At 32.2% G+C, this 24822-nt stretch overlaps 3 protein-coding genes across 3 annotated transcripts; 2 read left to right on the top strand and 1 right to left on the bottom strand.

Annotated features, from left to right (window-relative positions):
- Nucleotides 1-1066: 1066 nt before the first annotated feature.
- On the top strand, nucleotides 1067-13942 carry LOC123270638 (autophagy-related protein 2 homolog B). Its single transcript, XM_044736772.1, has 6 exons — nucleotides 1067-2355; nucleotides 3470-4102; nucleotides 5375-9984; nucleotides 10917-11191; nucleotides 12831-13132; nucleotides 13404-13942. Exons 1-6 carry the CDS (start codon nucleotides 2182-2184, stop codon nucleotides 13641-13643), a joined length of 6234 nt encoding a protein of 2077 aa, XP_044592707.1. The 5' UTR covers nucleotides 1067-2181; the 3' UTR covers nucleotides 13644-13942.
- A 2595-nt stretch (nucleotides 13943-16537) lies between these two features.
- LOC123275445 (dynein regulatory complex subunit 7-like) lies at nucleotides 16538-20767 on the top strand. The gene is made up of 2 exons (XM_044743584.1): nucleotides 16538-17211; nucleotides 20337-20767. The coding sequence occupies exons 1-2, from the start codon at nucleotides 16816-16818 to the stop codon at nucleotides 20556-20558; spliced, it is 618 nt and encodes a 205-aa protein (XP_044599519.1). The 5' UTR covers nucleotides 16538-16815; the 3' UTR covers nucleotides 20559-20767.
- Nucleotides 20768-21029: 262 nt separating this feature from the next.
- On the bottom strand, nucleotides 21030-24605 carry LOC123275443 (protein distal antenna-like). The gene has a single exon (XM_044743582.1). The coding sequence runs from the start codon at nucleotides 23137-23139 to the stop codon at nucleotides 21574-21576; it is 1566 nt and encodes a 521-aa protein (XP_044599517.1). The 5' UTR covers nucleotides 23140-24605; the 3' UTR covers nucleotides 21030-21573.
- Between the last annotated feature and the right edge of the window lie 217 nt (nucleotides 24606-24822).

Consider the following 24822-nt stretch of genomic DNA (forward strand, 5'->3'; position numbering starts at 1 on the left):
CTTTATATTAAAAAGAAATTTGTGTTTTTGTTTATAATGTCTATAAGCTCATTATACGCAACTCAAAAAGAAGTCCAAAAAAGGGACTCAGTTAGATGTCAGAAAATTGACTCCAAACTTATGAGTTCATTAAGAGCTCTTAGTTCTGACCTCGTAAAAAAGAGCTCCTTAAGACGTCACATTAGGACTTCTATAAGAAGTTTTTTAAAAGACTTCATACTAAAATCTTTCTGACTTGGATGCACTGATAGAAGGATTTGTTTATAGTTAAAAATATTTGTTAATATTTAACAAATGATTTATTAGAGACCACTTTTTAGTCCTTAACAAATATTTCTTTGTATTTAAAAAGATTTATTAATATTTAATAAATGAATATCTGATTTATTAAATACAAACAAATCATTTTAAATACTAAGAAATATTTGTTTGATACTAAAAAATGGTCTCTAATAAATGATTTGTTAACTATTAACAAATACTTTTTTAATACAAATAAATCCTTCTATCAGTGTGCTGACTGGGTAGAAAGTGAAATAAAAACAATAATTTGGATTTAAATTATTATTTTTATGCCTTTTTTCAATTAATAATGACATTTAAAAATTTATTCCAGCAATTAATTAATAAATAATAATTATTCATAGCTATTAAAGATGAACTTTATTTATTTATTAAAAAATAATAAGCTTCCCGATTAATCCTTACCAAAGAACATTCTCAAACCTTAAAAAAAATTTCTACTATTTTTACCGATAAATAAATTATTAAATACTAAATTTGCAGTTAAAATTTGTAAAAATACATGTTGCAAACTCTCAAACGATTTATTTTTATTATTCAATGTTAAATTCTTACAAAAAAAAAAAAACAAAAATTCTAGAACTCCAATACTATGAGTGTTCTCAGTTACCCGGTCGCCACTATTCTATCACCTGACGGCCATTTTGTGCCGAGTCATCTATCTTACCAGCGGACCATACAAGCAGCGCTAGTAGCGCGCTGGAGGAATTAAAAATTTCCGCGCGCATTTTTATGATTCCCGCGCATGCGCTCAATATTTTCCTCAAAATGGCCGCCTGTCTAAAGACATACAAGTCTTTGTTTTGTTTTTCACCAAGTCCTGGTTTATTTCAACAACATACTGTCATCAGATAACACATATATTTAATCAGCGTCATTAATTCTTGCTTCGTAAATAAAAATGTGGAAATATTTATAGACTTATAAAAAATACGCAGTTAAATTTTCGCGCGTGTTATTGTCTTATTTACCAGTTTGTCCATGAACTTTTGTCTGTGTTAGTGTCATCCGTCAGAGTGTTGCATTGTAATGTATATTTTTATTTTTCTCTCAAAAAATAAATCCATCAGAATTAAAGACAGTTGGCAGTCGTGCGCCGTGAAATTAACTACGATGTACACACACAAATAAAACACAAGTATGTAGAAATAATAAACATGGACACAGATATTAAAAGCGAATGTTTAATACCATGACAAAAGCCACCATTCACAGCCTTGGAATGGTATTACGGCCTACGGGTTTGGAAATCAGCTGATTTCAATCAATGGAAACAAAGTAATGTTGTGTGTGGTTGGTTAACACGAGCGTCACTTAGTACAAAAACATAAAACAGCTGGAACACCGTTATAATATAACAATACAGAAAATACTTAAATATTTAACATAAATACAAGTTTATTGTCTGGTCTGTGGATTTAAATGATCACTATATTGCATTATACTGGATCATCTTCTGTCTCTGTTTTTGATCAGTCATATATACGCTGCTGGCTGTTCTGCTGCTGTTGAAAAAAAAAAATAAATAAATAAATACGACAAATCTTAGTCACCGTCACCTCGTCGTTGCTTTGTTATCATTATAATTATTATTTTTTCTTTTAATTATTATTATATAGTTTATTATTTATTATTTATTATGTTTGCTACTATATCTGTCTCGAATCGTAATCGCAACTCAAATAATAATACGACAACACGTGTTGTGAATATGAATTTTTCGGAATTATATTGTCGAGCGCGTGTTACGCGTGCATAACAATTGACACTGCGTAAAAATGACAATGTTAATTATTTTAAATCAAGCCAAACCATCCATGTTTTTTTACGGAGAATAATTATTATTTTTTGACTGCTGTGAAAAGCCTCGACGCAATAATGTCTTGGCTTGTAAGATTTCCTTGGTCGGAGAGCATTAAAAAACGAGCTTGCAGGTATTTACTTCAACGTTATCTAGGACAATTTTTGGAGGAAAAACTCACACTTGATCAACTCACTGTTGATCTTTACAATGGAACTGGAAGAGTCACTAATGTCAGCCTTGATGTTCAGGTAAAAAATATTTCCTTTGTTCCGAATGTGACGTCTTAATTTTTAAGTCAGTTTAAATATTTATTTATTTTATTAGAAACTCAAGACTGCATAAATAATTAACCAGAATAATTTAATAACATGTTTTATTATGACATTTAAGTTAGCTGTCACTTGACAATTTTTTGATTTTATTTAACAAAAAGATTTGTTCAAAAAAATTATTTTTATAAAATTGCATTTTTTATTTTTTTAAATTTCTAGATGTCAATTTTTTTTTTATTTTTTCAATAATTTTGTAATAACCAGAATAATTTAATAACATGTTTTATTATGATATTTAAGTTAGCTGTCACTTGACAATTTTTTAATTTTATTTAACCAAAAGATTTGTTCAAAAAAATTATTTTAAAAAAATTGCATTTTTTATTTTTTTAAATTTCTAGGTGTCATTTTTTTTTTCTTATTCCTTTTGCCATAATTCATTGGCTATAAAATTTTTTAAATTATTAAGTATGTGCTACATTAATTTATGACATTTAAATTAGCTGTCACTAAACAATTTTTTAATTTTACTTAACAAAAAAATTATTTTTAAAAAATTGCATTGTTCATTTTTTTAAATTTCTAGATGTCAATTTTTTTTTCTTATTTTTTTTAATAATTTAATAACATATTTTATTATGAAATTTAAGTTAGCTGTCACTTAAAAATTTTTTTAATTTATTTAACAAAAAAATTTGTTCAAAAAATTATTTTTAAAAAATTGCATTTTTTATTTTTTTAAATTTCTAGATATCAATTTTTTTTCTTATTTTTTTTTGCCATAATTTATGCGTTAAAAAATTTTTTAAATTATTAAGTATGTGCTACATTAATTTATAACATTTAAATTAGTTGTCACTTGACAATTTTTAAGTTTATTTAACAAAAAGATTTGTTCAAAAAAATTATTTTTGAAAAATTGCATTTTTTATTTTTTTAAATTTCTAGATGTCAATTTTTTTTCTAATTTTTTTTGCCATAATTTATTTGTTATAAAATTTTTTTAATTATTAAATATATGTTGCAATTTTAATTGTTTTATTTCTTATTTTGTAAATATAATTACAATTTATTTTTTTTAATCTTCTAGGCGCTTAATGAGATGGGCGAGCAACAGCACTTGCCACTGGAGTTTGTCGATGGATTTATATCGGAAATGTCCGTAAGCATACCCTGGTCGGCATTGCTCAGCGAAGCTAGTTATGTCGAGGTCAAAGGTCTCAAAATTACAGTCCAACCGAGACAAAGAACAGAGACGGGAACTTCAATGTTCGAGTCAATGTGGAGTTCTATGACATCTAGCATGCAGTTGGCTCAAGAATGTTTGCAGCAAGACGCTAATAATACAGGTGGTAACAATGCACAACCTCTTGAAGGCGTTGAATTATTTGCACAGACTATCGACTCGATATTGTGTCGTGTAAGAGTACGCTTTATTGACACGGTAATAAGATTGGAGCATGTGCCTCTCGACTCAACTACCGGGGTTGCTATTGAGATGTGCATAAAAAATTTAGAATACTCTGATGAAGCTGGATCCGATCCCAGCAATGTCAATTTGGACGCCAATCAGCCGTCTAAGGGCTATATCGTTTCTGCTTTTACGACCAAGCGATTTTATTTGGAAGGAGTCACTTTTCATACTGACGAGTTTCCTAGTAGGGCTCGGACTTTCTCGAGGAGTGTTATGACTACTAGCAGAGGTTCTACGCCTGATTCAAAGGTATTTTTTTTTTCTATTACATTGAGAAAGAAAAAATTTGTAACAATTTATTTATTTAATAATTATGACTAGCAACCTTGCAGTTACTATGTGACTGCCGTGACTTGTGAACTATACAAAATTAAAATTTTGCTCGATTAAATAATGACTTTTGTTAAATTGCACTGTACTTTCTTAAACATTGAAGTTTTTAAAGATATAAGCTCATCCCGATGTTACACTCATCAAGAGCTTTCATTTGAGTACCCACATGCATTTTCATATATTTTTCATATATACATATATATAATATATATAAATATATGAAAAATTGATGTGGGTACTCAAATAAAAGTTATTGATAAGAGTAACATCGGGATGAGCTTATATCGTCAAAAATATCATTAGTTGACAAGATACAAAGTTATTTCTTAATTATTGATATTTTTAAAGATGTAAGCTCATTCCGATATTACACTCATCAAGAGCTTTCATTTGAGTACCCACATGCATTTTGATATATTTTTCATATATATCTATATATAATATTTATAAATATATGAAAAATTGATGTGGGTACTCAAATGAAAGGTCTCGATGAGTGTAACATCGAGATGAGCTTATATCTTTAAAAATATCAATAGTTCACAAGATACAAAGTCATTTCTTCATTACTGACATTTTTTAAGATATAAGCTCATCACGATGTTACACTCATCAAAAGCTTTCATTTGAATACCCACATGTATTTTTATATATTTTTCATATATACATATATGTAATATATATAAATATATGAAAAATTGATGTGGGTACTCAAATGAAAGGTCTTGATGAGTGTAATGTCGGTGTGAGCTTATATCTAAAAATCTCAATAGTTCACGAGATACAAGATCATTTCTTAATTATTGATATTTTTAAAGATATAAGCTCATCCTGATGATATACTCATCGAGACCTTTCATTTGAGTACCCACATCAATTTTTCATATATTCATAAATATAATATATATGAAATATTTGAAAAATTGATGTGGGTACTCAAATGAAAGGTCTCGATAAGTATATCATCAGGATGAGCTTATATCTTTGAAAATATCAATAGTTCACAAGATACAAGGTCATTTCTTAATTCTGTACTTAGAGATAATTTTCGAATGCAGCTTAACTTATCTTAAAAAACCCATTCATATGATTATCCTAGACACAAAATTATTCTTATTCTCTTAATAATATAATTTAATTTTTTAGTTAGAAAAAAAAATAGTAATTAATAAAAATTTATAATTTCAGAATTCAGATGGACAATTTTCATCCGCACAAATATCACCAACGCAACACAATATCCCAACACCTCCAGAAAGAAATTTAATAAACACATTAAGCCAATCAAACCCAATAATGTGCGCAAAAATAACAGGTCGTCAGGAGATAAGATTAAAACTAAAGCAAGGCGAAGGTATCCTGGGCCCAAAAGTCGAGTTAGAAGTAACTCTAGGATCTTTCATATCATTTCTAAGCCCTCGACAAGTACACGTGCTAATGGAACTAGGCCACGGACTCGCGTCTCCAGATCTCGAAGACATAAGCAACGTAGCTCCTCGAAGTGCCGAAAAACCAATGGCAGGAAGTGACTTCAGCCGCGTCGAAAGAGAGCTAATGCATCAGTTACATCCAGTCCATGGCTTACGTACCACCGACTTGCGCAATACTCAAGGCTGGTCAACCGCTTCGTTAGACGAGTCTGACAACGAGGACGAATTTCTGCCCATGAAGCTTGGAGGTATGAGCGACTCTCAAACTACAAACAACATCAGCATGGACGAAAGTATTTCCGCCAGCAGCATAAGCTCAAAAAGCTCCGTTACAAATGTCTCAAAGCCTCACAAGCACCGCGTGAACGCCGACTCTGATCCTACCGCAGAAACTTCCCAGTTTCACATCCGAGTGTCTTCAATCGCAGTGATACTCCTCCACGAAGACATTCTCACAACTGGAATAGAATCCCGGGGCTTGACTTGCGCGAGTACCGAGCAGATGAAAACCGCTTCTGAAGAATTCTTCAGCAAACTCGGAATTTTTGCCGCGGATGGTTACGGTAACAAAAATTTCGACAAAGCAGCTAAAATATTCCTCGACGCTTGTCGACTCAGTCACATCCGGTTACTAGCTGCTCCCCTGGTGGTAGAAGGAAGCGAAAAAACAACTCCTCAATCATCAGCAATAAACGGAAGCCTGACTCTAGCGACTCTTGAAATAGTCGAGTGTCTAGTAGACACTAGCACTAATTCCGAGACTCCAAAAGTCGAATACGTTGAACTTCTGACCTTTGATAACAAATCATTAGCCACTGACAACTTTGGACTCTTGAACAGAACGGACTTTCGCATGAGATTCAAGTACACTGAAAAAGCAGTACGTCAAGCCCAAACGACTAAATTCGCTCACCCACGCACGGAGATCGACATCCAGCTGGACCCTTGCCAGAGTGAAATTGACATTACAATAATCGACAGAATATCTTCGGTGTTAAATCCCCAGCCTATTTGCACCTACAACCCCTCCTCGACGGCCAAAGACATGTGGAACCAGCACACAATGTTCTACCAAGCCGTCGAAAGCCCGATTCTTTCAGACTCTCGGGTAAATATTAAAGTATCTTCCTCACGTGCTATACTTAAAGTAAGATTCCCCGTGCCAGACTTAAGACCCTTGCATGACATGAGTAGAGCGCCTTGGTGGACCCGCTCAGTAAGGTCAGATTTTATCACGCTCACTTTAACAGACGCACAATTCCACACGTCGATGGACAGCCAAGCTCACTATTTATCAAGACAAGAGATTCAATGCCGACAAGTCTTGCTAACTTACACAGAAATAGACTCGGACATCCCGATTAAAATTGCCACCAGCCACGTCAATGATAAACTCGACAGTTTATTACCACTCGAAGGCGAGTGCTTCGGCTGGCCCAGGATGGTCTTCACAATTTACCCCCAACACTTGGGAGGCCCATTAGAAGACAGCTCGGAAGAAGAACCAGGGTCTAGCTTGGACGAATCTTTGGGACAGCCGGCAAGGCACCAACCTTCACCGTTTAGCTCCAAGCGAGTGATCCACGAGTCAGACACTCCTCACAGCGAATCTCAGGCTCATACAGGCTCTAAGGACGACCACGAACACCGCGAAGGAGAGGAGCTTATAATTCCCGGGAACCGACAAGAGATGTTGGAATTTATGGAGGAAGGCACTCAAGGCTCAAGAGTTCAGATTGACATCAGCCTGCCGTGTTTATCCGTTCAGATCCCCTCAAAGCGGCTTTATGAACAAATTTACAACAGAATCAACACTGACCTCTTCCTTTGGGAGCCTTCTGCTCCAAGACCTAAGTATACAATCACAGATCCTCACGGTGGACTTGACCTAGCTTCAACTTTGCTCCAAGAGTCAGTTCATCCTAAATTCAGCATGTGCAAAAGCGGAATTCAGTATGACTCCGACTCCGACAGCGATGAGGACGGAGTTTTTCATTCTGTAGCTGAAAAAAGTTTCAACCAGACTCTAAACAAAGCTTCCAAGAACGGACAGAGTAAAATGTCGCTTACATTAAATATTCACGACGGATTGCTTACAATGTACACACCAGTCCGTGATGTTCTCTCGAATGTGATTCCCGGCCAGCAGGGAGAATTGATAATTAGAGTCGAGGATGCTACAATATTCTGCGTAAATTCTTACAAAGGAAACGCTAACCTGGGGTATGTTTGTACTATGATCAAAAGTGTCTCGCTTAACCACTGTGGGATTACAACAATTCCTTCAACAACTCCACCATTGAGGTCTATCAACAGCGTGATTCCCAGACACTGTCAGCCGGCGATCTACCGGAGCAACAACGGACAAGAAAAAGATCCCGAGGACTCGGATATGCTGACAGTTGCCGTGAGGATCCAAACAGCTCATCAGACTCATCATATAAAAACCTTCCGAGTGGCTGTTGGGATCAGAAACGCGACTCTGAGACACCGGATGTCCTCCTCGCAAGTTTCTTGGTTCACTCAGCTCACAGACTGTCTCGACGTGATAGACCACCCGGTAGCTGGTTACTCTCCACCGGGAGTGCTTACAGAGCTTCACCTCCACCTTTGGAACTGCGCGGTTGATTACAGACCTCTGTACCTTCCTTTGAGGTCCATGATAACTCTAGGAAGCTTCAGTGTCTCCAGCAATATCGCTGCTAAGACAAACACTTCAACTTTGAGATTCATCGCCGAGGACGTCGCGCTTTTTCTGTCTGAGAAGCTGGGGAATCATGTGGACCTAAAGCACGACTACATCGGAGTGATGGACTTGGGATTATTCGAACTGTCTTTGAGGCTTAACGAAAAAATGTGCGGTGGCGCTCCGAGAGTTGACTTGCGGGCGAGTAATAATGTACTTCACGTTAGAACTTGCGCTGATTCCGGGCGGGCTTTGATGCAGCTTCTGACTTACTTTGCGAGTGATGGAGATCTTTCTCCGAATATTGGGAGCACTGAGAGCATCGCTGTGCCTAGTTCCGGGGATGAGGAGAGTTTGCTGGGGGAAGATAGTATCAATATGCTGAGCAAGAGTCAGGAAGAGCGGGTTAACACTTTGATGGAAGAAGCGATGGAAGATACGGTGAGGGGGAGCACTACGAGCTTGAGTAAAAAATCTCCGGAAGAGAAACAACAAGTTGAAGTGTTCTTCTTCCCAGATGAACCTCATCCGGCGACTCAGGTCCCGGAGATGAGCAATAATAATAATATTAATAATAATTTACCGCCTCGCGGTGCTGAATCTGACGATACTGATGAGGATTTTTGTATTCTTGGGGAAGAAGCGGGAGCTGGAATCATGCCAAGGCACGGAATTCCGGAGATTCGTTGGCTAAGTCAGGAATATATTAGAGTTGTTGATAATCACTTTGCTGTGCCATTGGGTAAGACGGATTTGCTGAAAGCTCCTAAACATTTTCCTGCGCCGGTTTTGAGGTACACTCTTTGTGAGATGACTCTAGTCTGGCATATGTATGGTGGAAAGGATTTTGGAAAATTACCGGTGAAAAAAAAGAATGTGACTATTGAAGACCCGGCGGGTAGGTTTGATAATTCACTGGGGCGTAGCAGGTCAACAGTTGTGGGATTTAGTAAAGTTAATCCGCATGAAGTGAGATTTGGAAGCGCTCCTAATTCGCCTTGTGGAAAAATGAAGTCTGCGAAGAACTGGTACGTCCAGGGTGGCCCTGGAAGACAGCATGATGTCCTGATGGAATTGCAATTAAATAAAGTGAGGTTCCAGCATGAGACTTATCCGGAGAATACTACTGAAGCGTCGAGACAAGTGCTACTGATAAGTGAAATTGAAATTAGGGACAGGTTGGCTTCTTCGCATATAAACAAATTTTTGTACCAGTATAGCAGCGAAGCGTGTCCGAGGCAAACACATGCGAATATGTTTGCTATGAAGGCGGTTCATGTGAGACCTGATCCGAAATTTAGCGCTCAAGAGTGCTGTTTGAAGCTGAGTCTCTTGCCACTGAGACTTAACATTGATCAGGATAGTTTATTGTTTTTGATTGACTTCTTCACGGAACTGACGGGGAATATGAAGACCAGTCAGGATAATATTAATGGTCCTAGTACTACGCAGTCTTCGCCTGGGTCTAAACAGAGTACGCCTACTCACCATCCGCCGGTGATGAGTGTTAATGATGAAGCTTCTGATTTGCCGAGGCAAGATAGTCCTAGGCTTATTGATAGTAATATTGTTGATCAGAATTTGATGATACTCTTGGAGGACGAGCTGACAATCAAAGAGAATAAAACTAAAATTAAGACAAGTTGTGGATCTCAGGACGACAGTCAGCCTATTTATTTTAGGTAATTTTTTTTTTTTATTAATTTATTTAGATTGTTTTATTAATAATTTACTAGCAATCTTGCAGTCACTATGTGACTGCCGTGACGTGAACTATGATAAATAAAATTTTGCTTTATTAAATAATGACTTTTGTTGAAAAGATGTTACACTCATCAAGAGCTTTCATTTGAGTACCCACATGCATTTTTATATATTTTTCATTTATACATATATACATAAAACATATAAATATATGAAAAATTGATGTGGGTACTCAAATGAAAGGTCTTGATGAGTTTAATATCGAGATGAGCTTCAAAAATATCATTAGTTGACAAGATAACAAAGTCAGTTCTTAATTATTGACATTTTTTAAAATATAAGCTCATCCCGATGTTACACTCATCAAGAGCTATCATTTGAGTACCCACATGCATTTTTATATATTTTTCATATATACATATATATAAAATATATAAATATATGAAAAATTGATGTGGGTATTCAAATGAAAGGTGTCGGTGAGTGTAACATCGGGATGAGCTTATATCTTCAAAAATATCATTAGTTGACAAGATAGCAAAGTCAGTTCTTAATTATTGACATTTTTAAAAATATAAGCTCATTCTGATGTTACACTCATCAAGAGCTTTTATTTGAGTACCTACATGCATTTTGACATATTTTTCATATATACATATATATAAATATATAAAATATATGAAAAATTGATGTGGGTACTCAAATGAAAGGTCTCGATGAGTGTAATTCCGGAGTGAGCTTATATCTTTAAAAATGTCAATAGTTGACAAGACACAAGGTCATTCCTTAATTATGTATCTAGAGATAGAGCATTTTCGAATGCAGCCTAAATACTCATCAAAATAAATTGACTATTCTGAAGACAAAATTTTTCTCATTCTCTTAATAATTTAGATTATTTTTATTTCAGGAGTGTTATATTCGCACCAGAAGTACTTGTGAGATTAGATTACCATGGAAAAAGGGTAGACTTGACCCACGGACCGATGGCTGGTTTATTAATGGGTTTGGCACAACTCAACTGTTCTGAACTAAGACTGAAACGGCTGACGCACCGTCACGGTTTACTTGGTATTGATAAACTCATGGCTTTTATACTGGCTGAATGGTTACAGGATATTAAAAAAAATCAACTGCCGAGTTTGTTAGGCGGAGTTGGTCCTATGCATTCATTAGTTCAGCTGTGTGAGTATTTTATTATTTTTAAATTCCTATCTAATTTTTTTTTTTAATTAATAATTAATTTTGGTAATTATTTACAAGTAGGATCCACCGTATTTTTGGCCATATCTAGGTGAAAAATTAACATTTTTTTATTTTTTTTTGATTCTGCTTATTTTTACGGCGCATTTATGATAAAAAATATTGTAAAAGAAAAAAATAAAGATTTTATTAGCTTTTTTGCCGTCAAAAGTTGGAAAAACTTTTGGCTCATGTTTTTGGATAAAATGTCTATTTTATCTTTTTTTTATATATTTTTAACTTTCCGCTAAGAAAATTGAAAATTTTCAAAAATCGGGAAGTTATTGTTTTTACCCCGTTTTTCGAAAATCGAGTTTTCATCAGATCTCGAGATTTTGAGGTCCTAGGAAACTTCCCTTACTATTCCCGCGATGGTGTCCGTGCGGCTGTATGTATGTATATGTGTGTGTGTGTGTGTATGTATGAATGTATGTAAACCTCTTATAACTTTTGAACGGCTCAGCCGATTGGATCAAAATAGGTGGCGATCCAAAGAGTATCATAGCCATTAAATTTCGTGAAAATTTGAATCGATTCGGCTCGCTAGATTTTGAGAAATCTCAAAAATAAAATTTTCAAAAAACCGTTTTTTTGGAATAACTTCTAAACGGCTTTACCGATCAATTCCAAAAACTAAGCAGCTCTTAAGCTTAAAAAACCACGTCGATTGCCATCAGTCCCATCAAAATCGGTTGATTCGTTCGAGAGTTATCGAAAACGAAAAATTTCAAAAAAAGTGTTTTTTTTTCACATAACTTCGAGATTTCTTTTTGGATCGTTTTTGACGAAATAAAATAATTATTAGAGCTTAAAAAATCACGTCGATCACTACCAAGAACGTGAAAATTGATTGATTGGTTCGTGAGTTATCGTTGTCAAAAAAATTCGAAAAAAGTGAATTTTTTCAAATTTCTCTCAGATTTTTGGTTCGATCAGTTTGTGTTCACAAGTATATCATAGATTCTGAAAAACTACGTGGAATACTGCCAACCACGTGAAAATCGATTCATTCATTTAGAAATTATTGCAGTTTGAAAATTCAAAAAATACTGTTTCATTAAACCCCCATCAGACTTTTGAGCTCGAAGAGCTCAAAAGCATAGAAAAGCTATTTCTTTGAGCTCGGAGAGCTCAAAATAACACACAAATTGTATTTTTGAGCTCAGAAACGTCATAAGTGCAATTTCAAGCGTTTAGGTATGGAATTGGCGGAAAGTTGCAGGGATGGCCTTTAGGGTCAACCGTTTTCCAGATTTTTTTTTTGAAAAGTACATAAAAAAACGAACAATTTAAAAAAAAAAAAAAAATTGGAACATCATAATTTTCTAAAAAATTTATAAGTTTTTTTAAAAATTTGATAAAATTGTGATAATCAATTTTTTTTTTAAATTGTTTATTTTTTTATGTATTTAAAAAAAATATATCAATAAAATCAAATAGAAATTTCATTCAAAAAAATGAAAATTAAAATGATGGACCCCACTTGTAAGTAATTACCTTAATTTTTTTTTTCTTTATAAATTAATAACTAATTTTTTTTTTACTAACTAATAATTAATTTTTTTTTTTTTTATTTAATCAGTCCAAGGCTTCAGAGATTTATTCTGGCTGCCAATAGAACAATATCAAAGAGACGGAAGAATAGTACGAGGTATACAACGTGGAGCAAATAGTTTTACAACTTCAACGGCGATGGCTGCTCTAGAACTGACGTCCAGATTGGTCCATGTGATCCAGAGTACTGCAGAAACGGCCTATGACATGGTCAGTCCTGGGCCTAGTGTACGAAGAAAACAAAAAGGTCAGAAAGGACGACGTAAGCGTTACAATCAGCCTTTAGATATACGCGAAGGAATGGCCAATGCTTACATGCTAGTCAAAGAGGTTTGTCATTTTTTTTTCATTAGTATTTAAGGATCTAAGGTAAAAGACCCTAGTTGATTGATACTTTTAATTTTATTCTAATTAAAAAAATAAAATTTTCTCAAAAAATCAATTATTTTAAATTTATAATTCACAAAATATATTTATTAATTTATTAAAGTCGATTTGTTTTATTCAATTAAAATAAAATTGCATAATTGGGTCTTTTTACCTTAATTAAGATTTTTAAAATTAAGAATTAATATATTAATTTTTTTTTTTTAATTTTTAGGGTTTAGGTGAAACCGCAAATCAATTAGTACGCGTTGCAAGTGAGGAACATGAACAAAAGGGAGTTAGTGGAGCTGTTGGTGGTGTATTGCGGCAAATACCCCCTACAGTTGTTAAGCCGATTATTCTCGCAACAGAAGCAACGAGCAATGTACTTGGCGGTATGAGATCTCAATTGGTGCCAGACGCAAGACGCGAGGCCGCTCAAAAGTGGAGGCAGGATCCTCGTGATGTTAATTAATAATATTTGTATATTAATTAACACACTATATTACTATACTATACCGATATATTTAAATCCACGTCAAGGATATGACAAAACTTTTTTATTACCATTATTTTAAAAATAATTTATAGATTTAAGCTTTGTCGCTAAAAAAAGTCAACATGAGTGAGCTCCAATATTTTGTCCGAATCGCGCAAACTCTTTATTGATAATTCATAATTATTGTCATTATTTTGACTAAGTAACTTTAATATAATTAATTTTTAATTAATGCTTAAGGACATTAAATCTAAGTGGTTTAATTGTGGAAAAAACCAACGGAATCAACGAGTTCGATCTAATGATTATTACTTATTACTTGACGAATGTTTTTAAGGGTGAATAATCATTTAACTGGTGCAAGAAACGTTTCATGACAGCGGATGGAAGGTTCTTATGTTAAATTAAGAAAATCATTGAATCCCAGTAATATTTTATTAACACGACATATAATATAAAAATTGTTATATTATATAGAATATATATATATAAAAAAATACTTTATATTGATAAAATATAAAACTACAGAGTTCAAAGACGATAAATATCTATATAAATATAAATATATATATATATGTATGTACGTGTAAAATTTATATTAAGCAAGGTAAGATTCATCGCTCGTATGTAATTTTGTTCTAACGATGTTTTTTACCGATATTAAAATGTAACTAAAATTTTTTATTCATAAAATTATAATGCGTTATTAAAAAATATCGAGATATTTTTTCATGACTCAATATGCTGTAGATATCCAGTAGTAATTTTTTTTTTTTAATTAATTAATTATGACACTGAAGATAATTGACATTAGAGATTTTTTTTAAATTTTATAGCTAAAGAATTATGAAAAAAATTCAGTATGTAAAAATTAAAAAAGGAATATGAGTAGACATTTTTTAAGTGATTTTAAGTTGTCATTTGAGCATTTAAAAAATTTTTTTAACAAATTAATTTCTCCTGAAAAATTTCATTTTAAAATTTTTACGTGTCAATTTTTTTTGCTATAATTTATTTGTTAAAAAAAATTATTAAATATCTGCAAAATTAACTTTCATATTATTTAAAACATTTTTTTTGTTGTAATTGATTTTTTATAAAATTAAAAGAAAATGACAGCTGTCAGCTAACTTCAGTATCTCTAGATACATAATTAAGAAATTACTTTGTATCTTATGAACTATTGACATTTTTTAAGGTATAAGTTCATCCCGATATTATACTAATCGAGACCTTTCATTTGAGTACCCACATCAATTTTTTATATATTTCATATATTTATTATATATATATGAATATATGAAAATGCATGTGGGTACTCAAATGAAAGCTCTTGATGAGTGTAACATCGGGATGAGCTTATATCGTAAAAAATGACAATAATTCAGAACTGACTTTGCTATCTTGTCTACTAGTTTTATTTAAATACCCACATCAATTTTTCGTATATTTTATATATTTATATATTTCACAAATACCATATATATAAAATATATAAAAATTGCCATGTGAGTACTCAAATGAAAGGTCTCGATGAATGTAACATCGGGATGAGCTTATATCTTTAAAAATGTCTATAATTAAGAAATGACCTTGTATCTTTTCAACTATTGATATTTTTAAAGATATAAGCTCATCCTGAAATTACACTCATCGAGACCTTTCATTTGAGTACCCACATCAATTTTTCATATATTTTATATATTCATATATATTATAAATATGTATGTATGAAAATCCATGTGGGTACTCAAATGGAAGCTCTTGATGAGTGTAACATCGGGATGAGCTTATATCGTAAAAAATGACAATAATTCAGAACTGACTTTGCTATCTTGTCTACTAGTGATATTTTTGAAGATATAAGCTCATCCCGATGTTACACTCATCGAGACCTTTCATTTAAATACCCACATCAATTTTTCGTATATTTTATATATTTCACAAATACCATATATATAAAATATATAAAAATTGCCATGTGAGTACTCAAATGAAAGGTCTCGATGAATGTAATATCGGGATGAGCTTATATCTTTAAAAATGTCTATAATTAAGAAATGACCTTGTATCTTGTCAACTATTGATATTTTTAAAGACATAAGCTCATCCTGAAATTACACTCATCGAGACCTTTCATTTGAGTACCCACATCAATTTTTCATATATTTATATATATTATAAATATGTATATATGAAAAATATATCAGAATGCATGTGGGTACTCAAATAAAATCTCTTGATGAGTGTAACATCAAAATGAGTTTATATCTTTAATAACGTCAATATTTAATAAAGTACAGTGCAATTTAACAAAAGTCATTATTTAAGAAGGGTTTACATTTGTTCTCTCTTTCGCCCTCTATTGGACAAACGAAAGTATCTCTGTCATACTTGTACAACAAATGGAATCTTAAAACGCATTTTATGCATAAATAAATGAAAATTTTCCAAAAAAGCGCTTCGCTCTTCGATAGATAATTTAATTATCTATCGAAGAGCGAAGCGTTTTTTTTTTTTCGAAATTTTATCACATACATGAGAAAAACACGTTTGAAAATCAACTATAAACCGCTCTTAATAAAGCAAAATTTTATTTATTTAGAATTCATAATTCAGGGCAGTCACATAGTGACTGCAAGGTTGGTAGTTTAGTATAAATTAAAATTTAAAAAAATACTTAATATTTAATATAATTTTTTTTTGTAGATTTAAAGCAAGTGAATCGATAAAATAGTATCCTGTCTCGGTAAAAGAAATTTTTAAATCGCGCGCAATTGTGCTGACCAATGGATGAGTAAGGCGCTTTTTTAGTTTGCAATATTACCGACTGATGGAAACTCAGTTCTTAACCACAGTTAAAATTTTTTGAATTACAGATGGCGCTAATAACGCGGAAGCGGTTGATTGCCATGGTGATAAGCGGTTTGTTTGGTTCTTTTTATTCGGTTGGAATAAAACAAAACTGCGACCCCGAAATGAGAGCAGAGATACTGTATAAATATAGAGGATATCATTGACAAGGGAGTGACTAAGCGTCAATAGTATGTAATTGAATCGTAGCCACGTGGTATTGTAGTAATAAAAGGGAGAGAATAGGATAAAAATAAAAAAAAACTGTGAAGCGATTATAATAACAGTAATAACAATGGATATTGACGGGAGCGAAAATGAAGGGAGTCTGTTGCGCAATCGATATGAATCAAATGAGAATCAAGAGCAGGTGCACGGTAATCCTGATGACGTCGAGAATGGAAATAAGATCGAGGCGACAGACGAAGAGGATTTAAATGTGACTAATGACCAAATAAACGACGAAAAATTATACGAGTTAGGATTCATCCGGTTGTCGTCGCCAACTTTACAAGCTGATGCTGAGGACGCCAATTTCGCATTTGCCGAGTTACCCAAAAGTTATTGGACTGTTTCGGAAAAGGAAAAGTTGCTGTTGAGTCATGCTGAAAATTTTAGGAAAATGTTTCAGGATAATAATCCAGATCGCAAACCGCTCGTGCTGGCTCGCTGTAATGAGTGTGGTGTGCAGGTGATTATTATTATATTTTATTTATTTTTATAAAATATGAAATTGAAGTTAGCTGTCACTTGAAAATTTTTTTCATTTTATTTGACATACAAATTTATTTCGAAAAATTATTTTTGAAAAATTGCATTCTTAGTTTTTTAAAATTTCTAATTGACAATTTTTTTTAATTATTTTTTTTTTTGTTACAATTTATTTATTTATTTTTTTTTTTATAATGTATGAGATTCAAGTTAGATGTCACTTGAAATTATTTTTTTTTTTTTTTTTTTTTGACAAATTTGTTTCAAAAAATTATTTTTAAGAAATTGCATTTTTAGTTTTTTAAAATTTCTAATTGACAATTTTTTTTTGTCACAATTTATTTATTTTTTTTTCTTTATAATATATGAGATTCAAGAAAGCTGTCACTTGAAAATTTTTTTATTTTATTAGGCATAAAAATTTATTTTTAAAAAATTAAATTTAGTTTTTGAAAATTTCTAAATGTCAATTTTTTTAATTATTTTTTTTTTTTGACACAATTTATTTTTTTTTTTTTTTTTTTTTACAATAACATTACATTAAAGTTAGCTGTCACTTGAAAATTTTTTTATTTTATTTGACAAAAAAATATTTTTAGAAAATTGCATTTTTAGTTTTTAAAAATTTTTAAATGTCAATTTTTTGTCATAATTTCTTTGTTACAAAAAATTCTTAAAATTATAAACTACCTGCTAAATTGAATTTAATTATTATTTTTTTTTTAATATATGACACTAAAAGTTAGCTGTACTTGAAAATTTTATTAAATTTAATTAACAAAAAAATTATTTTTAAAAAATTTAATTTTTAATTTTTTAATATTTCTACGTCAATTTTTTTTTTGTTAAAAAAATTTTCAATTCTTTTTTTTAATATTTTACATTAAAAGTTAGCTGTCACTTGAAAATTTATAAATTTTAATTAACAAACAAATTTGTTTAAAAGAATTGGTTCAAAAATTTGCATTTTTTACTTTTAAATATTTCCACAAGTCAATTTTTTTTTAATTCATAAAATCTTCAAATATGAGATAAATTAATTTTTATTTTTAGCATTCAATAGACGAGTAAGTTATTCACTTTTTGGACTACCCTTGAAATTTTAATTCCCGACCTTGATGCTTTTTATGACAATCGATTATTGACCTTTAAATTTTTCGCAGTAACAGGTTGTTAATATTTCATCGGTGAATTTTTCATTACTCCTCTCTAGATTTCCATCAAAAATTTTTATCTAATAATACTAAAACTTTTTTTAAAAACATATTTTTTTTTTCAACTAAAAACTTTATTAAATTTTTTTTTATTTTATTAAAAACATTAAAAATTTTATTTCTAATTGAAATTAATTATCAAATTTAAATAAAAAAAAAAAAAATGATCACTTACCTTCATCAAACTTATACTTAAAATAATTGATACTTAAATTAAAGAGGATAAGGTGATAAATAATAAATAAATAGAATAAAAACATTGTTTTAAATTTCAGCAACTCGATGTATTTTTAAATAAATATTTTTTTTACAATATACAAAGGCATTCATCAGTATAAAATTTCAAAATAAACAGATGAAAATAATAATAATTCAAACAATAAAAAACTTGTCGTAGAACAAGTAATAATTTTACAAAACAAAGGAATGTTTAACGCAATCGCAATTGCTCTATCCATCTAGATAATTGACAATCTTATTATTTTATTTGAAAATGAAAAGAAATTATTTATTTTCCTTCATAATATATTTTCAATAAAATAATGTGCCTTGTATAAACACTACTTAAACGGTCCTAGCGTAACTTTGTTAATTTGTCTTTGAATTATATAATAATTCCATCAAATTTATCATTTATCAATAACTATTATCGATTAACCTCTTTACTTTGCCTATGTTTGTAATTTGTATTTAAATCCGCGTACATGCCGTCGTAATCATATTTACAGATAAAGTGCCTCAATATATAATCATAGGCATTATCGCTTTGGTTTTCATTATAAATTATACAATACCATATTAATTACACTTCTTACTCTCAAATTAATTAACAATCAACTCTCATACAGCATTAATAATAATTCATTAATTAATCATCGAGTCTACAAGATTATATAATTTATTAAAAAATAACCAAGCGTTTCTCTTATTTATATTAATATTTTTTTTCTCCTTCAAATTCAAATACTCGAGTTGCAATTAAACATATACCGTCAATACTATTGTAAACTCGATGATTGGCTGATCGGCGGCGACAATTAATAATCAACACACTCGACGTCATACATATTGAACTCTTTTTTTTTTTTTTAACTACAATAACTCTTTTGTTAATCTTTTAAGCTTCTCAAAACGTTCACCATATATAAAATTAGTAATCTCAGATAAAATCACTAATTACTGATTTATTATTTACACAATAAATTTTCTGTTAAATAACAATTTACAGATGATAGCGGTGAATCGTTAGCGCATCGAGTTAAATCAATAAATTCAATTTTAATTATTTCTTCCTTTCAAAATATCATATACAAACAATCATCAACATTCCAATATATTTTTTTATTTTTTTTTATGAATATAATTATTTTATCATCTTTAATTTTTGTTTTATCAATTATCAATACTTTTTTTTTTTTAATTTAAGGTAAAAGACCCCATTATTGACACTGGCCTACTTATTGACACTTAAAAATTTTTATTTTAATTTAAAAAAAACAAAACTCAATAAATTAATAAATATTATTTTTGAATTATAAATTTTCAAGATAATTGATTTTTAATTTTAATTTTTTGATTGATTTTTTAATTTTATTTTAATTTAAAAAAAACAAAACTCAATAAATTAATAAATATTATTTTTGAATTATAAATTTTCAAGATAATTGATTTTTAATTTTATTTTAATAAAAAAAAAAAAGAAATAAATCAACCCAATAAATTAATAAATATAATTTTTTAATTATAAATTTTGAGATTTAATTTTTTTAATTAAAATAAAATTACAAGTGTCAAATAATTAGGCCAATATCAATAACTAGGTCTTTTAGCTTATCATTAATAATTTCTTCTTAATTTTAATAATAATTATTATTACAACTTATGTTATCAGAAATTCGTATCGACGAGTGTAAGACCGAGTGTACTGGCTTATCCGGAGCTTCACACATGGTTTGGCTGCGCCAGATTTGTCTGCGATCATCTTGTGTTCGAGACTCTAAAGCGACCGCTGGCATTGGTAAGTGACTTGTCTGCATGTTTCGTTGTACTTGTATTGTATAATGTACCACGTATTTTAATGCACGCATTAAATCAGGTATGTAATAATGTCTGAATGTGTAATTAAGTGTCTAATGTGTATTTTAACGGTTGAATCTCATGTTTTTCTTACTACTACATTAAATTTATTTACAGTCAATTTTTTTGTTTAATCCAACGAGAAATCGAGATCAGTATTCGCGACAGCTATTTAAATACTATTGATATGATACTTTGGACCAATTTTATTTTATATATTTTTTTTTTTATTTTTTTGAACCAATTTTATATTTTTTTATCCATTTTATTCAAAATAAAAATTATAATTGCCAAAGACAATTTTTCAAAACTGTCGCGATTAGTAAAAAAAAAAAGAATGAGAAAAAAAAAATATTAATTTTACAGTTGACAATAATATTATTGTTCATATATAATTTTTATATAAATTTATAAAACTGTTAAAATGATTTTCTCGTTCTTTTAATTTTTATCTTTCTTAATTAATATTTACATTAATTAACTATTTAATTAATCGCTGGTTGCTTTCTCTCAATTAAAATTACTTAGTTGTACAAGATATTTTGGTATCATAATATTTACAAAATCTTTAAATGAGGTAAAAAAAGATAACCGGTATACCTTAACTCTAACAAAATTATCGCATTAATAATAATAATAATAATAATAATAATAATAATAGAATAATAATTAAATGAAAATTAAAGTAAATTATTTACAAGCGATTCATTGACGAATGACTCTTTAAATCAAAGTAAATATTCGCACTCATAATTAAAAATAATTTTTGAATGAATATTTACAGTTTAATCAATATTGATAATAATATAAATTGAACCATTAATAAAATAAAGGTCAATACTGAATATTTACAGTTGATCATCAAAACCGCTAAATGAATATTTGCACAAATAATAAAAATAAATAAAGAATAAACTATTCACAGTCCTCGAACAAGCTACCAATTAATCACATAATTAATAAGCAATTAAAATCACAAACCAAAGTATACTTTGATCATTATTAACCATATGAAATATTAAATACTCAAATAAATACAAAGATAATTATTTCTATTCATTATTTTCCGACGTTACAGAGCTCTCGGACGTGTACTGAATGACCGTAGAATTTTTCCTTAATTTAGTCCTTTTAATTTTAAAGTCCTGAGTCTGAACTTTTTGAAGCAACCTTGCAAATCGCATAATATCCACCATAGTAACAGAAGGGCTTTCTGTTTTATTTAAAAATGACAAGAATTTTATACCGTGTTCAATAGCCTCTAATTTAGTGGTAGGTTTGTTTTCTTCATCATCATCCTCTTCTGCTCCATCCCGGCTGTTCTCATTGGAATTAACAGCAGTGGCATTAACACTCGTCTTAACATTGCCAGTATTGTTGTTATTGTGCAAAATTTGGTCTAGAATTGCGCGGTTTTTGCTGTTGAAGTTGTTGGCCTGTTTCGCCTGAGTAACCACTGGACTGAATGTCGCCGTGGTCGTCGTGCTAACTGGAGTCGGTATCGCAGCAGTGCTTGCAGCCGGAGTAGTTCCTGTCCTGTGTGACTCGACGATGCTGTGAATGTACCAGGAGAAGAACGAAGCTTCCCCATCCTTGTCGCAGTTCGTCGCCAAGTCGATCGCTTGCTGTTGAGCCATTTTGTAATCCCACAAGGGTTCATTTAAGTGGTTGAAGTTGCTGTAATTATTTCTGTTAATTTTAATATGGTCCCTAACAGCAGCATTAATATTATTATTATTATTATTCGAACTAGCTACACTGGAGTAATCATTGATGTTATTACTCTGCCTGTGATAATTATTGGAGTAATTGCGCGCTTGACTAGGAGCAGGGTTCCTAATTTTGCTTTTAGACTCGCGACCCATTTCCGGAGACTTTCTGGGACTCATCGAGCCCAAAGACGGCGCTTCAGCAGCAGAAGGTAGACTTTTGCGGCCGTAATTCAAAGCGTGGTAATCATTTCTTTGATCGTTCCTCTGGATCGGTGTGGCGACTCCAATGCTGTGTCTGTTGGAATTTTTACTGTTTCTGGTATACTGAAGACCGTTCTCTACAAGACTCGCGGAAAGTCCATTGGGGGTGGGTCCAGAGACCATTTTCGCGAAGTCGAGCAAGGGTTGGTTGAAGTTGTTAACATTGTAACCCAAATTGAACTGTTGAAGCAGCGCAATTTGGTTTGGATTTGCAAATCCGGATTGAGAGAGTGTGTTGAACAGTTTCATGTAGTCAAGATCAGATACTCTACTCGCGTCGTTCTCCAAATTCTCCTTGACTCCATAAGAGTTGGATATTCTTCTCTGGTGGTCGGTTTTTAGTTTTTTCGCCGCTGGAACCTCGTCGCCGTAAAATGCATCGGTAGAAACAGCTGGAGCTGAATTGCTCGCAACAGATAAAGGTGATTTAGCTTCGATGTCAGAAGGCGGTGAGTTTCTCGCGAGGCCGCGTATTTTTTCCTCTGATTTGCACCATCCTCGAAGTGTCGACTCAGGAACTCCAATATCGCGGGCAACTGATGCCTTGCTTTCGCCTTCGTGGACCCGCTGGATTGCTTCGATCTTCTCCGCTGTGGACAGAGATCTCAGTGGTCGTTTTCCAGGTCTCGCTGTGTCTCCCTTCATTTTGTCGGAATAAATTTTATCAAAATAAAATAAAATTTTAGCAAAAAAAAATTTGCTTTTTTTTTTCAATTTATTTTCAGATAGTAGTAATTTGAAAGCTTAACAGTAAGTAACACTGGAACTGTGTGTTACTGTGTACAGAATAACGGGGGGATGAGAGAGGATGTTTCCACGTAGTAGAATAGCACATGCGCTCACAGTAATAAAGAGTTTTTTATGAATGAACACAACTCCCACCACTGGTTTTGTATACAGGGGAGTAAGAGAGTAAAGTCTCCCGTAAAACGGCACTCAGTTACTCTTCCGCGCGCCCCTCACTAACCAACACAGCCAATCCAATGTAAGCGCGGGAAATAATATTATTCATTTACCACGAGGTTATTAAAATATTAATTTATCTGTTTTTCTTTAAATAGTCACAAAACTCCACTTAAAATTTCCAAACCACTAAACCCAAAAATTAATAAATATTTTTTTAAATTCACTTTAAACAGATAGACGAGTATCGTCTCACTGCACACACCACGATAAGATTATCGTTTCACCCGCGTGTTCTAGTTATCTCCGACTGTTAGTCGTTAGTACTGAGCTAAGTCTGCGTTAAGTTATACAACAGTCGTCTTTGGCACCGTCGATAGTATTCAGTAATAAAAATCGACACTCGCGTTGAAAAATTCAACTCCAATAATCCCCAAAGCGAAAAAAAAAAAATAAAACGCAAAAATATTTGAAAAACTCAGCCAATATCCGAACACAGTACTGCTGACTACTAGTAAGTAGTTAAAATCTATGACCAGTCGGGTCAGTGTTAACTCTGAAAGTGTTCGACCTGAACTGATTTTCACGACGTCGGTGTCTTACATATACCCTCCGATCCGACCGCTTACACTATACTAAAACTATACGCACGTTTCTCTAATGCCTGCCAGGTCCCCCTCTACTGCTCATCATTGGGTAGTGTGTGTATTGTGTACTGTACATAAGCAAACCGGCAGTAACTGCTGCCCCCTCTCCGGTCTCAGTACCTTCAGTAAAATTACTCCCTCAAGTCCTTCCACCCTTACTCTGCCCTTCAGTGCTTTACAGAGTACATAGCACGTGTATGTATCTGTGATGGTCAAAGTGTAGCTAGCACTTGCTTAAACGTGAGCTTGGTATAGTTTCAGCTGGCCCTTTGATAATCAATCGTTGATTGGCTGTATTGCCAAAAGAACTCCCACGATTTAATTTGTCTTCGATAATTTTCTTCCTCTTTAATTATTTTCCTCTCTCGTCCTGATTAATTACACTACTGCGGCCTAGTTTTTGAAACTAGTAGTACAACAACGATGTATAGTCAGCCGCAAGGGAAAAAATAGACGAAATGATTCGCAATGATGTGAATTAAATGAAATCCGCGAGATTTAAAAATCAAACCGCGGTTGTTAAAGTTGGACGATGTTCTCGCGACGAATCGCGACGCTCAACTGTGCCGGTGGACGCCGAGTTTCCGCGGACTCGCGACGCCGCTGGTTCTCCTCTCTCCTCTGGTCTGGTGTGGTGCTCTGGTGAGTATTGCCCTCCCCCTTCACCGCCCCTGGGGCTCCTCGGGTTCGCCTCTTCACCCGGCCGTTGTCGTCGGCGACTTTGTCCCTCGCCCCGCGACCCGCAACCAGCAACCAGCAGCCAACAGCCAGCAAACCG

The sequence above is a fragment of the Cotesia glomerata genome, linkage group LG1 (genome assembly GCF_020080835.1).
Source record: "Cotesia glomerata isolate CgM1 linkage group LG1, MPM_Cglom_v2.3, whole genome shotgun sequence".
NCBI lineage: Eukaryota > Metazoa > Arthropoda > Insecta > Hymenoptera > Braconidae > Cotesia > Cotesia glomerata.